Genomic DNA, 16,432 nt, shown 5'->3' with positions numbered 1-16,432 from the left:
AAAGGAGGGCTTAATGTATCATTGTAAAACTAAGGTGCCATATAAAAGTATATCTAGTACCATTTTCAAAGACTTTGTGGAGGGGAAAGACTTCATCATATCCATCTATTTTTCACCTCTGACAATCCTAACTGCTCCAGAAAATTCTCACAACTTTTTTCAACCTATATGAAGATGTTGGTCATATTTAGAGGTTCCATTTCTGAATAATAGCCAAAGTTTTTTCTGAATTAAATGTTCTCTAATCACTGTGGAGACAAATTCATATGGATTTCAGTAGCTCTATGCTAAGTGCACTGTTACTTGACATACAGATATATTAATTTTCATGCATTCTTTTCTTACTGTCCTTTGGTTTCCCAGAGTCATTCTTGCTATATCCAGTGTGAACATGACCAACTTAACCTCCATTAGTGGATTTCTCCTCATGGGGTTTTCTGATGACCACAAGCGTCAGATTTTACATGCACTGCTGTCTTTGGTGACATACCTGTTAGCCTTGATAGGCAACTTCCTCATCATCACCATAACTACCCTGGACCATCGCCTCCATTCCCCTATGTATTACTTCCTGAAGCACCTCTCTTTCCTGGACCTCTGTTTAATCTCTGTCACAGTGCCCCAGTGCATTGCAAATTTGCTTATGAACAATGGCTACATTTCCATTGATCAGTGCATACTTCAGGTTTTCTTCTTCATAGCTTTGGCCTCTTCAGAAGTAGCCATACTCACAGTGATGTCTTTTGATCGGTATGTAGCCATCTGTCAACCACTGCAATATGAGACCATTATGGATCCCTGTGCTTGTCAGTATGCAGTGATAGCTGTGTGGATTGCGGGGGGCCTCTCTGGACTCATGCACACAATTGTTACCTTCTCCATACCCTTCTGTGAGGAAAGAGTCATTCACCAATTCTTCTGTGATATTCCTCAGATGCTGAAACTAGCCTGTTCTTATGAATTCATTAATGAGATTGCACTGGCTGCATTCACAACCTCAGTGGCATTTATTTGCTTGACTTCCATTGTGCTCTCCTACATTTGCATCTTCTCTACAGTGCTGAGAATCCCGTCAGCTGAGGGCCAGACTAAAGTCTTTTCTACCTGCCTACCACACCTATTTGTAGTCACTTTCTTTCTCTCAACTACAGGCTTTGAGTTTCTAAGGTCGCCTTCTAATTCCCAATCATCTATGGACCTCACATTCTCCATTTTCTATACTGTGATAACTCCAACACTCAATCCAGTTATCTATAGTTTGAGGAATGAGGCCATGAAAGCAGCTCTGAGGAAGGTGCTGTCAAAAGAAGAATTTGCTCAGAGAAAAACGTGTTTAAAAGCCATTTTTAAACTCTAAAGAACCACACATATAGAAGGAATTGCTTTTATGTTTTGGATTACAAGATGGGTAAATCTGATTTCTTCCCAGAACTCCTTTCCAAGTTTTAATTCTTTTTACTCATCTCAAAATAGAATTCTTCAGAATTTAAGATGCTATGTTTCTAACGTATTGTGTTATATTGTTCTTCCTTCCTCTAATTCAAGTGTTCTCTTAAGGCATCTTTTAAGCATTTTTCTGAAATAAAAGAGAAAAGACAATTACTCTGGGGCCTGGCCAATATAATTTTTTTTTAGATAATTATTTTTTATTGAGGGGTATTTGACACACAGTATTACATTAGTTTCAGGTGTACAACACAGTGATTCATCATTTATATACATGATAATTCTAGGTACCAGTTATCACCATATGAAGTTGTTACAATATTTTGACTATATGCCTTATGCCATACATTACATTCCGGTTACTTATTTATTTTACAATTGGAAGTGTGTACATTTTTTTTGTTTGTTTGTTTTTCTGTGAGGGCATCTCTCATATTTATTGATCAAATGGTTGTTAACAACAATAAAATTCTGTATAGGGGAGTCAATGCTCAATGCACAATCATTAATCAACCACAAGCCTAATTTTCATCAGTCTCCAATCTTCTGAAGCATAACGAACAAGTTCTTACATGGAGAAAAAATTCTTACATAGTGAATAAGTTACATGGTGAACAGTACAGGGACAGTCATCACAGAAACCTTTGGTTTTGCTCATGCATTATGAACTATAAACAGTCAGTTCAAATATGAATACTCATTTGATTTTTATACTTGATTTATATGTGGATACCACATTTCACTCTTTATTATTATTATTTTTAATAAAATGCTGAAGTGGTAGGTAGACACAAGATAAAGGTAGAAAACATAGTTTAGTGTTGTAAGAGAGCAAATGTAGATGATCAGGTGTGTGCCTGTAGACTATGTGTTAATCCAAGCTAGAAAAGGGCAATAAAACATCCACATATGCAGAAGGTTTCTCTCAGAACAGCGGGGGGGGGAGGTTCTAAGCCTCACCTCTGTTGATCCCCATTTTCTCACCTGATGGACCCCCTGCGACTGTGCCTGGATAGGTTGTTCCTCCCTTGAGGAATCTTACCCGTCTCTGGCTAACCAGTCATCTTCCGGGGCCATACAGGGAAATGTAAAGTTGGTAAGTGAGAGAGAAGCCTTATTGTTTGAAAAGGTTAGCTTTTTACTTCTTTGCATATTTATGCCCTGTGGCTTCTATGCCCAGCATTTGTCTTGAGATGTCTTTACCACTTGGAAGAATTATGATACTTGGTAAATTCGACATGTGGCACGAATTCTATTTAAGGGTTGTAATTAGGTAGGAAGAAGAAAAGCTATAGAAGTAGCAGGCAGAAGAAAACCTGGGAAGATTGATTATTTCTTTGACATATCTTCTTGTAGAGTAACTTCAGCATGGATAGGTTTTAAACTACTAATTAAATTGTGCGCACACATTAACATAATAGGAGTACAGTTATGTGACCAAGGCATACCTGTAATTACCAGCCATCTCCAGTGAAACCAAGAAAACCAGTTAGGCACCTTAGGCATTTGTGAAAACTGATCTATGATATGGTGGATATTGTCCAACTGAACTTGAAGAGTCTGAGAGAATTCAGATAAATTAAAACAACCCATTCCTGGGGACTGTTCAAATCCCATGTTCTTTTAACAGTAAATAGTCTGTGGTTGTAAGATTTTGGAGCGCTACAATTTGCACTTCTCCTAATTCTTGGTTGAGTTCCAACAGTATAGATCCAGTCAAATTTGTTGTTTTACTGTATGCACAGGCCAGCTTAGATATCTCCTTCTTCATTCCCATGGTAAGTCCAGGAATTGGTGGGATGAGTGCATCTACACCTGTGGCAGGGCGTGGATCTTTGTTGGGGTTTTTTTGATGATCATCTTCTGGCATGAGTCTTCCTGAGAGTGCTGATTTTGGAAGTTCTTTTTCATATCGTATCTTAGTTCATTTTTGGGGTAGCCAAATTAGGCTTTGATCCTCTGTATAGACACAAAAAGACCATTTGCCTATACTTTTATATGCCCTTTATATCATTGTGTAGAACTCATTGGAGGTCACCACACAGGAACTGCTTTTTTTTTCATCATTATTCTACACTTACATGACGAATACTTTGTTTACTAGGCTCACACCTATACCAGGTTCCCCCTATATACCCCTTTACAGTCACTGTCCATCAGCATAGCAAAATGTTGTAGAATCACTACTTGTCTTTTCTGTGTTGTACAGCCCTCCCTTTCTCCCACCCCCTATGGATGCTATTCTTAATATCCCCCTTTTTCTCCCCCTGCTTATCCCTCCCTACCCACCCATGCTCCCCAATCCCTTTCCTTTTGGTACCTGTTAGTCCATTCTTGAGTTCTGTGATTCTGCTGCTGTTTTGTTCCTTCAGTTTTTCCTTTGTTCTTATAGTCCACAGATGACTGAGATCATTTGGTATTTCTCTTTCTCCGCTTGGCTTGTTTCACTGAGCATAATACCCTCCAGCTCCATCCATGTTGCTGCAAATGGTAGGATTTGCCATCTTCTTATGGCTGAGTAGTATTCCATTGTGTATATGTACCACATCTTCTTTATCCATTCATCTGTCAATGGACATTTAGGTTGCTTCCAATTCTTGGCTATTGTAAATAGTGCTGTGATAAACATGGGGGTGCATCTGTCTTTCTCAAACTTAATTGCTGCATCCTTTGGGTAAATTCCTAGGAGTGCAATTCCTGGGTCAAATGGTAAGTCTGTTTTGAGCATTTTGATGTACCTCCATACTGCTTTCCAGTAAATGGTTAAACTAATTTACATTCCCACCAGCAGTGTAGGAGGGTTCCCCTTTCTCCACAGCCTCACCAACATTTGTTGTTGTTTGTCTTTTGGATGGCAGCCATCCTTACTGGTGTGAGGTGTTACCTCATTGTAGTTTTAATTTGCATTTCTTTCATAACTAGCGATGTGGAGCATTTTTTCATGTGTCTGTTGGCCATCTGTATTTCTTTTTTGGAGAACCGTCTGTTCAGTTCCTCTGCCAATTTTTTAATTGGGTTATTTTTTTGTTTGTTTGTTGAGGCGTGTGAGCTCTTTATATATTCTGGACGTCAAGCCTTTATCGGATGTGTCATTTTCAAATATATTCTCCCATACTGTATGGTTCCTTTTTGATCTAGTGATGGTGTCTTTTGCTGTACAGAAGCTTTTCAGCTTAATACAGTCCCACTTGCTCATTTTTGCTGTTGTTTTCCTTGCCCAGGGAGATATGTTCAAGAAGAGGTCACTCATGTTTATGTCTAAGAGGTTTTTGCCTATGTTTTTTTCCAAGAGTTTAATGGTTTCATGACTTATATTCAGGTCTTTGATCCATTTTGAGTTTACTTTTGTATATGGGGTTAGACAATGGTCCAGTTTCATTCTCCTACATGTAGCTGTCCAGTTTTGCCTGCACCATCTGTTGAAGAGACTGTCATTTCGCCATTGTATGTCCATGGCTCCTTTATCAAATATTAATTGACCATATATGTCTGGGTTAATGTCTGGATTCTCTAGTCTGTTCATTGGTCGGTGGCTCTGTTCTTGTGCCAGTACCAAATTGTCGTGATTACTATGGCTTTATAGTAGAGCTTGAAGTTGGGGAGTGAGATGCCCTCTACTTTATTCTTCTTTCTCAGGATTGCTTTGGCTATTCAGGGTCTTTGGTGTTTCCATATGAATTTTTGAATTATTTGTTCCAGTTCATTGAAGAATGTTGCTGGTAGTTTCATAGGGATTGCATCAAATCTGTATATTGCTTTGGGCAGGATGGCCATTTTGATGATATTAATTCTTCCTAGCCATGAACATGGGATGAGTTTCCATTTGTTAGTGTCCCCTTTAATTTCTTGTAAGAGTGACTTGTAGTTTTCAGAGTATAAGTCTTTCACTTCTTTAGTTAGGTTTTTTCCTAGGTAGTTTATTCTTTTTGATGCAATTGTGAATGGAGTTGTTTTCCTGATTTCTTTTTCTGTTGGTTCATTGTCAGTGTATAGGAAAGCCACAGATTTCTGTGTGTTGATTTTGTATCCTGCAACTTTGCTGTATTGCGATATCAGTTCTAGGAGTTTTGGGGTGTAGGCTTTAGGGTTTTTTATGTACAGTATCATGTCATCTGCAAATAGTGACAGTTTAACTTCTTCTTTACCAATCTGGATTCCTTGTATTTTTTTGTTTTGTCTGATTGACATGGCGAGGGCCTCCAGTACTATGTTAAATAACAGTGGGAGAGTGGGCATCCCGGTCTAGTTCCCGATCTCAGAGGAAAAAAGCTTTCAGCTTCTCGTTCTTCAATATAGTGTTGGCTGTGGGTTTATCATAAATGGCCTTTATTATGTTGAGGTACTTGCCCTCTATACCCATCTTGCTGAGAGTTTTTATCATGAATGGATGTTGAACTCTGTCAAATGCTTTTTCAGCATCTATGGAGATGATCATGTCGTTTTTGTCTTTCTTTTTGTTGATGTGGTCGATGATGGTGATGGACTTTCGAATGTTGTACCATCCTTGCATCCCTGGGATGAATCCCACTAGGTCATGGTGTACGAAGCTTTTGATGTATTTTTGAATTCGGTTTGCTAATATTTTGTTGAGTATTTTTGCATCTATCTTCATCAGGGATATTGTTCTGTTGTTTCCTTTTTTGGTGGGGTCTTTGGCTGCTTTTGGTATTGGGGTGATGTTGGCTTCATAGAATGAGTTTGGGAGTATCCCCTCCTCCTCTGTTTTTTGGAAAACTTCAAGGAGAATGGGTATTACGTCTGTATTTCTGATAAAATTACTAGGTGAATCCGTCGGGCCCGGGGGTTTTGTTCTTTGGTAGTTTTTTGATTACTGCTTCAATTTCATTGCTGGTAATTGGTCTGTTTAGATTTTATGTTCCTTTCTGGGTCAGTCTTGGAAGGTTGTATTTTTCTAGGAAGTTGTCCATTTCTCCTAGGTTTCCCAGCTTGTTAGCATATAGGTTTTCATAGTACTCTCTAATAATTCACTGTATTTCTGTGGGGTCCATCATGATTTTTCATTTCTCATTTCTGATACTGTTGATTTGTGTTAACTCTCTTTTCCTCTTAATAAGCCTGGATAGAAGCTGATCTATTTTGTTTATTTTCTTGAAGAACCAGCTCTTGGTTTCATTGATTTTTGCTATTGTTTTATTCTTCTCAATTTTATTTATTTCTTCTCTGATCTTTATTATGTCCCTCCTTCTGCTGACCTTAGGCCTCAATTGTTCTTCTTTTTCCAATTTCGATAATTGTGACATTAGACCATTCATTTGGGATTGTTCTTCCTTTTTTAAGTATGCCTGGATTGTTATATACTTTCCTCTTAAGACCGCTTTTGCTGTGCCCCACAGTAGTTGGGGCTTTGTGTTTTTGTTGTCGATTGTTTCCATATATTGCTGGATTTCCATTTTGATTTGGTCATTGATCCATTGATTATTTAGGAGCGTGTTGTTAAGCCTCCATGTGTTTGTGAGCCTTTTGACTTTCTTTGTACAGTTTATTTCTAGTTTTATGCCTTTGTGTTCTGAAAAGTTGGTTGGTAGGATTTCAATCTTTTGGAATTTACTGAGGCTCTTTTTGTGGCCTAGTAAATGGTCTATTCTGGAGAATGTTCCATGTGCACTTGAGAAGAATGTGTATCCTGTTGCTTTTGGATGTAGAGTTCTATAGATGTCTATTAGGTCCATCTGTCCTAGTGTGTTGTTCAGTGCCTCCGTGTCCTTACTTATTTTCTGTCTGGTGGATCTCTCCTTTGGAGTGAGTGGTGTGTTGAAGTCTCCTAGAATGAATGCATTGCATTCTATTTCCTCCTTTAGTTCTGTTAGTATTTGTTTCAGATATGTTGGTGCTCCTGTATTGGGTTCATATATATTTATAATGGTTATATCCTCTTGTTGGACTGAGCCCTTTATCATTATGTAATGTCCTTCTTTATCTTTTGTTACTTTCTTTATTTTGAAGTCTGTTTTGTCTGATACCAGAATTGCAACACCTGCTTATTTCTCTCTGTTGTTTGCATGAAATATCTTTTCCCATCCCTTGACTTTAAGTCTGTGGATGTTTTTGGGTTTGAGTTGAGTCTCTTGTAAGCAGCATATGGATGAATCTTGCTTTTTTATCCATTCAATTACTCTGTGTCTTTTGATTAGTACATTCAGTCCATTTACATTTATGATGATTATTGAAAAGTATGTACTTATTGCCATTGCAGGCTTTAAGTTTGTGGTTACCAAAGGTTCAGGGTTAGCTTCTTTACTATCTTACTGTCTAACTTAACTCGCTTGTTGAGCTAGTATAAACATGGTCTGATTATTCTTTATTTCTCTCCTTTTTTATTCCTCCTCCTCCCTTCTTCTTATGTTGGGTGTTTTGTTCTGTGCTCTTTTTAGGAGTGCTCCCATCTAGAGCAGTCCCTGTAGGATGCCCTGTACAGGTGGTTTGTGGGAGGTAAATTCCCTCAACTTTTGCTTCTCTGGGAATTGTTTAATCCCTCCTTCATATTTAAATGATATTCGTGCTGGATACAGTAGTCTTGGTTCGAGGCCCTTCTGTTTCATTGCATTAAGTATATCATGCCATTCTCTTCTGGCCTGTAGGGTTTCTGTTGAGAAGTCTGATGATAGCCTGATTGGTTTTCCTTTGTAGGTAACCTTTTTTTCTCTCTGGCTGCCTTTAATATTTTGTCCTTGTGTTTGACCTTTGCCATTTTAATTATTAATTGTCTTGGTGTTGCCCTCCCATGGATCCCTTGTCATGGGAGTTCTGTGTACCTCTGTGGTCTGAGAGGCCTTTTCTTCCTGTAATTTGGGGAAGTTTTCAGCAATTATTTCTTCAAAAACACTTTCTATCCCTTTTTCTCTCTTCTTCTTCTGGTACCCCTATAATGCGGATATTGTTCCATTTTGATTGGTCACTCAGCTCTCTTAGAATTCTTTCATTCCTGGAGATCCTTTTATCTCTCTCTGCATCAGCTTCTCTGCATTCCTGTTCTCTGTTTTCTATTCCATTAATGGTCTCTTGCGTCTCATCCATTCTGTTTTGAAGTCCTTCCAGAGCTTGTTTTATTTCTTTATTCTCCCTCCTTAGTTCTTGCATATTTCTCTGCAATTCTATCAGCATGGTTATGACTTTTGTTTTGAATTCTTTTTCAGGAAGACTGATTAAATCTATCTCCCTAGGTTCCTTCTCAGGGTAAGATGTAGCAGATGCCGAAGCTGTCTGGGTTAGTCTTGTCTGGATCATATTTTTTTGCCTTTCCATGTTGATAGATGCTATTGACTGTCAGCTGGGAGGGCCAAACTTTTCACTTGCTACTGGCCTTTCTTTACTGGGACAACTGCGACCCCTAGTGGCTTGTGTTGGGTAATTGCGTGTAGACTGGGTCTTTGTGTCTTGCCCGGGCCATATTGAGGAAGCTCCCTTTCTGAGGGCGTGGCCTGCCTTAGGCTGCTTCTCTGCTTTCTCAGCGCCCGGAGGGGTAATGGACGGGGGGCTGTTTGGCTGTTGACCTCCATAGGGAGTCTCAGAGCTGTTGCCCAGGGTGTTAGTGCTCCCGGTTTTCCCTGTAATTTCCAGCCACTGGGCTGTGACCTGTGTTGTTTCCGTCCAGCTGTTATGTCCCTGTCCCTTTAAGACTTTCAAAAAGCACTCTCTTTTCTTTGTCACAGGTGCATCAGCTTCCGAACCCACTCAGAGGTCTTGCTGCCCTGTTTCCCTAGTTTCCAGCCCTCCATGCATGCACTGTGTCTGCACTCTGGTGTGGGTGGCTGGGGCTGGGTGTTTAGCAGTCCTGGGCTCCCTCTCCCTCCCCACTCTGACACCTCTCCTCCCGCTGGGAGCTGGGGGGAGGCGTGCTCAGGTCCCGCCGGACCGGGGCTTGTATCTTACCCCTTTCACCAGGTGCTGGGCTCTTGCACGTGTGGATGTAGTCTGGCTGTTGTCCTGTGTCTTCTGGTTTCTCTTTTAGGATTAGTTGTATTTGTTGTGTTTTCAAAAATATATATGTTTTTGGGAGGAGACTCCCACTGTCCTACTCATGCCGCCATGTTGGTTCCCAGCCCCTCACAATTTATTTTTACAGTATTTTTCACTGATATATGAAGTTATTATCCCTTTTCATTCATATATCATTAATTTGTGTATTATCATCTTTTGTTCTCAAATAATTCTGCTGGAAATTGAGATTTTAATAATATTTTTGAATAAGTAATTTTAAATCATTTCTATAATTCTTAGATTTTATTTCAATAACTTTTGCTTTTATCATATTACTTCCACTTAGTTGGAAAATTTTCTATTTTTATTTCTAATTTTTTAAGTTAGATTTATAGTTCATCAATGTTTACAATTTTTCTTTCCTATTATGAGAATTTAAATCTATATGTTATCATCAAATAGTTTATCTGCTTCTCACACTGTTGGTAAATAATACTGTTACTAAGTTTCCATTTTCTGATAACCTCTCACAACCTATGTAATTTGCATTCTGTCAGCATTAGTAAGATGAAACTCCTTTAAATATCAATTGCTAATTAATATATTCTTTCAACAGAGTTCTAAACATTTAAAATTAATAAGGATGATCAAATAATAAGTTTTAAAATTATGAGTAAATATTTTAAATTAAGAAGTTTTCAATTTTAATGTAGCCCAGTTAACATATCTTTGTTTTTCTGACTGTTATATCTTGTGTCCTGAACAATCTTTGCCTGCCGAATACTCAGGCAGAGAGTCTCTTATATCTTTTTCATAAAATTTTATTGCTTCACTTTGCACATTTAGCTTTATATATACTGGAAATTAATTTTTATGAATAACATGAGATTGGGAACATTTGGATATTCAGTTTTCCACATGGATAGTCAATTGCCTCAGCATAATTTATTGGAAAGACCATCTGAGTCTGTTTCTGAATACTTTGTTCTGTACCAATGTTCTATTTAATTATCACAGCTTTGTAATAAGTTTTGATATCCAGTGGTGTAAGTTCTCTGGTTTTGTTCTTCTTTAGGTAATTACTGCTTTTGTTCTTATACACTTTCACATTATGGTAGAATATCTTGTCAATTTCCAGAAAACCAAAACCTACTCAAATTTCAATGGAAATCAAAGTGAATATACAGATCAATTTGGGGAGAATTGACATCTTAATAACATTGAAACTTCTAATGTATGAAAATACTGTAACTCAATTTGTCTAATTTTTATCAGCAATGTTTTATAGTTTTCAATGTAGAGCTTTTGCAAATGTTTGATTAGATTTATTCCTCAATATTGAGGTTTTAAAGCTGTTGAAAATTTTATTTTTTATAATTTCACAAATTTATAATATGTATAAATCAATTCTAATAAAGTATAGTTTCAAATTTTTATGAAAACAAACAAATCTTTTTCTAAATTTTGTCTTCTTTGTCTTTCTGTCTGGCTTTATTGAACTGTTCAGTAAAAGTGTTAATAGAAGTTATCCTTGTGTTATTTCTTTACTCACTGGGGAAATATTAAATATTTCATCATTAAGTATGATATGCACTGCAATTTTTATGTGAATCCTCTACATCAGATCATCAAAAGTTCCCTTTTCATCTGAGTATACTTAGTAATCCAGTGGTTTTATCATCAATGGATATTGAATTTAATCAAATGTTTTGTGTACCTACTAGGGTTGTCAAAGTTATTTTTCTCTTTTGTATGTGCGTGTATCTGTACATAGTATCTTTGTTTAATTTTGTTTTCAAGTTTATACTGGCCTCATCAACGAGGAAGTGTTTTATCTCTTATTTTCTGGAAGACTTTGTGTGATAATTTTCTGAAAAACTTTGTGTGATAAAATTTTAAATAAAACATTCATTATTTAATTTAATTTTTGAGTTCTTTGTGCTGAGCTTTCTACATGAGTCATTTAATAAATGAGTTCATTTTACAGATAAGAAGTCAAAGGTGTGGAATAATGAAGACTATTCAAATTCACCTGAGAAGGAGTAAATGGTAGAACTAGGATTCAGACTTGGGCAATCTGATTCTAGTGACTGCATGCTAACGTATGGTACAATATGCCTTTTATTATTTAACACAAAAATATGACAGACAGACAAATTCCTCATAAAGTTAAGACTGTTGGAAAACAATAATGGGGGGCTATAAAATATTTCACAATAATATTTATGAAAATCTAGCAATATTTGAAACTCAATCTGTTTTGTAAACTTACACTCAATCTCATCTCTCTCAATTTTAAATAATATATCCATTGTGAAAAAAGGTAATGCTTGTCAGAATAATATTGCTAATACTATTTGATACATTATTCATAATCAAGAAAAATAATAATTGCTTTTAGATATATTTGATGAATGTGGTAATGAATAGGTTATAGAAGCCAATGAACAATGTTATTTATAATAAGTTGCAAAAGTGCATGATTCACAATAATAAATATTTACTGAATAAATGAATAAATTTTCCTGTAAATCATGGAATGTAACCTGAGCAAAATGCTGCATAGACCTTATAACACAATAACTATGTATGTATATAGCTTTTAAGGAAATATTCACAAAATGAATTTAATAAATTTGTAGTAAATAATTATTACTAAAAATATTAATAATGTGTATGAAAGTGAAAGAACTCAGAAATCTCAAAACAATATTGCAGACATACATGTATTTCTAAGTATTTTTAAAGTTGTTGCAAAGATTTAAATAATAAATTTTAATAGGGCCACTTCATGAAATTCTTAGTTAGTTGTTGCTAGATCTGTTTTAGAATCTTTTAGTAGACAGTTTTATGCTTGTTTGAGATCATAACAGATGACCCAAACACCTATTCAAAATCTGCTATTCAGTACATAGGCCTCAAATTCTAACATAAAATTAATAATTAACACTGAGTTCTAGTTTTCCAGGAAGCTTCACTTTAGAGATTCATTTATTATTATTACATTATTGTTATTATTATTTTAAGTTTGAAACTCTGTTTGCCCTTCTGAGGTGCAGATTAAGTTAGCCCAGTGGTTCTCAGTGTGGTTCTCAAACCACCAGCAGTAGTGTTACCTGAGTGACTGTTAGCCATTCAACTTCATGCGTTACCTCAGACCTTTTGAATCAGAACTACTGACTATGGGGCTTAAAGACCTGTGTTTTAACAAGCTCTCCAAGTGATTTATACCTGTGCTAAAGTTGGAGAATCACTGAACTAAGGAAAACAATAAACCACAATTATCAAGTCACTCCCTCACTGGGTGAAATTGCAATGGCTCCAAGTCCCAGTTGGCAGAGAGGTGGAGAAGACGGGATATTGTTATCATTCGGTTCAGGTTTCCATGTCAAAAGAACGTGAAGAAGAAGAAAAAAGCCCTTGGGTTCTCAAGGGAAGCAACATGTTTAAAAGGATTCATCTTATTACACATGAGAAGTGTCAGAATTTGGTGGTCAGTTTTAATAACCACACAACAAAAACAGCTGTGGTAAGTTTTCCAATCTTTGATAAGGAAAGAGGAAAATGTTTTATGGAAACTCTTATGTTCTTTATATTCAGTTTGAAATTGCAAGACAGCTAATAATAAGGAAGGTTGCTTACTTCACTGAAAATGAGCAGATTAAAAAAGCACACATATTTAATTCACATAAATGTATTACAGCAATATACAATTTAAGGAAAATCAGTATATTGGAAAAGGTTAATGTTTTATGAGTTGATGTAAATATTCAGTAAAGTACTTGTACTGTTATATGGTTCTTCAGATAATCTGACAACACTGTGACAGACACTTTGGAAAGATAAACGTTCAGAGTAATTTTTGTTTTTTTACTTCATGCCTTTCATTAATACTTACATATTCAAGATGTAAGCTGGTGGTATTGATGCTGGGGTTCTTGTTCACGAAGCCGAAGAATGGGCTTCACAAACACTTAAGGTAGGAGACCAAGGTAGAGGCTTTTATTTAGAGATTAAGTGAGAGTACAGATCTCCTGGCTCACACCTGGAGGGGACAAGGAAGCCCATGGTTGTGTCATTGTCTACAGGTTTTACATGAAGTAGAGGATATTCAGGAATGGGGGTAAAGGGTTAGGGGTGCAGACATGTTGAGTGGTCCCAGAATGCTCATTTTTTTTATTTTGGTATCATTAATCTACAATTACAGAAAGAACATTATGTTTACTAGGTTCCCCCCTTCACCAAGTCCCCCCCACATACCCCTTCACAGTCACTGTCCATCTGTGTAGTAAGGTGATGTAAAATCAATACTTGTTATCTCCCTGTTGAGCAGCCCTCCCTGTGCCCCCCACGCAATATACATGCTAATCTTAATGCCCTCTTTCTTTCTTCTTGCTCTTATCTCTCCCTTCCCACCCATCGTCCCCAGTCCCTTTCCCATTGGTAACTATTAGTCCATTCTTGGGTTCTGTGATTCTGCTGCTGTTTTGTTCCTTCAGTTTTCCTTTGTTCTTAGACTCCACATATGAGTGAAATCATTTGGTACTTGTCCTTCTCCACCTGGCTTATTTCACTGAGCATAATACCCTCTACCTTCATCCATGTTGTTGTGAATGGTGGGATCTGTTTTATTCATATGGTTGTGTAATATTCCATTGTGTATATGTACCACATATTCTTTATCCATTCATCTACTGATGGACATTTAGGTTGCTTCCATATCTTGGCTACTGTAAACAGTGCAGCGATAAACATAGGGGTGCATCTGTCTTTTTCAAACTGGAGTGCTGCATTCTTAGGGTAAATTCCTAGAAGTGGAATTTCTGGGTCAAATGGTATTTCTATTTTGAGCATTCTGAGGAACCTCCATACTGCTTTCCACAATGGTTGAACTAGTTTACATTATCGCCAGAAGTGTAGGAAGGTTCCCCTTTCTCCACAACCTCGTCAACATTTGTTGTTCTTTGTCTTTTCGATGATGGCGATCCTTACTGGTATGAGGTGATATCTTATTGCGGTTTAATTTGCATTTCTCTGATGATTAGTGATGTGGAGCATCTTTTCATGTGCCTGTTGGTCATCTGGATTTCTTCTTTAGAGAACTGTCTATTCAGCTTCTCTACCCATTTTTTAATTGGATTATTTGCTTTTTGTTTGTTGAGGCATGTGAACTCTTTATATATTTTGGATGTCAATCCTTTATCGGATCTGTCATTTATAAATATGTTCTCCCATATTGTAGGGTTCCTGTTTGTTCTATTGATGGAGTCCTTTGCGATACAGAAGTTTTCAGCATGATATACTCCCACTTGTTCATTTTTGCCTTTGTTTCCCTTCCCTGGGGAGATATCTTCATGAAGAACTCACTCATTTTTATGTCCATGACATTTTTGCCTATGGTTTTTTCTAAGAGTTTTATGGTTTCATGACTTACATTCAGGTTTTGATCCATTTGGAGTTTAATTTTGTTTATGGGGTTAGACAGTGATTCAGTTTCATTCTCTTACAGGTAGCTGTCCAGTTTTGCCAGCACCATCTGTTGCAGAGACTGTCAGTTCCCCATTGTATGTAAATGGCTCCTTTATCGTATATTAATTGGCCATATATGTTTGGGTTAATGTCTGGAGTCCCTATTCTGTTCCAGTGATCTGTGGCTCAGTTCTTGTGCCAGTACCAAATTGTCTTGATTACTGTGGCTTTGTAGAAGAGCTTGAAGTTGGGGAGCGAGATCCCCCCCCCACTTTATTCTTCTTTCTCAGGATTGCATTGGCTATTCAGAGTCTTTGACGGTTCCATATGAATTTCTGAATTATTTATTCCAGTTCATTGAAGAATGCTGTTGGTAGTTTGACAGGGATTGCATCGAATCTGTACATTGCTTTGGGTAGGATGGCCATTTTGACGATATTAATTCTTCCTAGCCAGGAGCATGGGATGAGTTTCCATTTGTTAGTGACCTCTTTAATTTATCTTAAGAGTGTCTTGTAGTTTTCAGGGTATAGGTCTTTCACTTCCTTGGTTACGTTTATTCCTAGGTATTTTATTCTTCTTGATGCTATTGTGAATGGTATTGTTTTCCTGATTTCTCTTTCTATTAGTTCATTGTTAGTGTATAGGAAAGCTACAGATTTCTCTGTGTTAATTTTGTATCCTGCAACTTTGATGAATTCCAATATTAGTTCTAGTACTTTTGCTGTGGAGTCTTTAGGGTTTTTTATGTACAATATCATGTCATCTGCAAATAGTGACAGTTTGACTTCTTTACCAATCTGGATTCCTTGTATTTCTTTGTTTTGTCTGATTACCATGGCTAGGACCTCCAGTACCACGTTGAATAACAGTGGAGAGAGTGGGCATACCTGTCTTGCTCCTGAACTCACAGGAAAAGCTTTCAGCCTCTTGCTTTTCTGTATGATGTTAGCTGTGGGTTTATCCTATATGGTCTTTATTATGTTGAGGTACTTGCGCTCTATGCCCATTTTGTTGAGAGTTTTTATCATGAATAGATGTTGAATTTTGTCAAATGCTTTTTCAGCATCTATGGAGATGATCACGTGAATTTTGTCCTTCTTTTTCTTGATGTGGTGGATGATGTTGATGGATTTTCGAATGTTGTACCATCCTTGCATCCCTGGAATGAATCCCACTTCGTCATGGTGTATGATCCTCTTGATGTATTTTGAATTCGGTTTGCTAATATTTTGTTGAGTATTTTTGCATCAGGGATGCTGGTCTATTGTTTTCTTTTTTGGTGGGATCTTTGCCTCGTTTTGGTATTAGGGTCATGTTGGCTTCATAGAATGAGTTTAGGAGTATTCCCTTCTCTTCTATTTTTTGGAAAACTTTAAGGAGAATGGGTGTTATGTCTTCTATCTATGTCTTATAAAATTCTGAGGTAAATCCACCTGGCCCGGGGTTTTGTTCTTGGGTAGTGTTTTGATTACCGATTCAATTTCATTGCTGTTAATTGGTCTGTTTAGATTTTCTATTTCTTTCTGGGTCAGTCTTGGAAGGTTGTATTTTTCTAGGAAGTTGTCCATTTCTCCTA

General features: G+C 37.0%; 1 protein-coding gene across 1 annotated transcript; it reads left to right on the top strand.

Annotated features, from left to right (window-relative positions):
* The first annotated feature begins 391 nt into the window (after positions 1–391).
* LOC118924160 (olfactory receptor 14J1) lies at positions 392–1,357 on the top strand. Its single transcript, XM_036908673.2, has one exon. It carries the CDS (start codon positions 392–394, stop codon positions 1,355–1,357), a length of 966 nt encoding a protein of 321 aa, XP_036764568.2.
* Positions 1,358–16,432: the final 15,075 nt, after the last annotated feature.

Source organism: Manis pentadactyla, chromosome 16 (assembly GCF_030020395.1).
Source record: "Manis pentadactyla isolate mManPen7 chromosome 16, mManPen7.hap1, whole genome shotgun sequence".
NCBI classification, from domain to species: domain Eukaryota; kingdom Metazoa; phylum Chordata; class Mammalia; order Pholidota; family Manidae; genus Manis; species Manis pentadactyla.
The sequence above is the reverse complement of the archived record's forward strand: the minus strand, read 5'-3'. Positions and strand labels throughout refer to the sequence as shown.

Bases quoted from the DNA above. Each gene is read 5' to 3' on its own strand.
- LOC118924160 (XM_036908673.2), top strand. From the start codon at position 392: ATGACCAACTTAACCTCCATTAGTGGATTTCTCCTCATGGGGTTTTCT.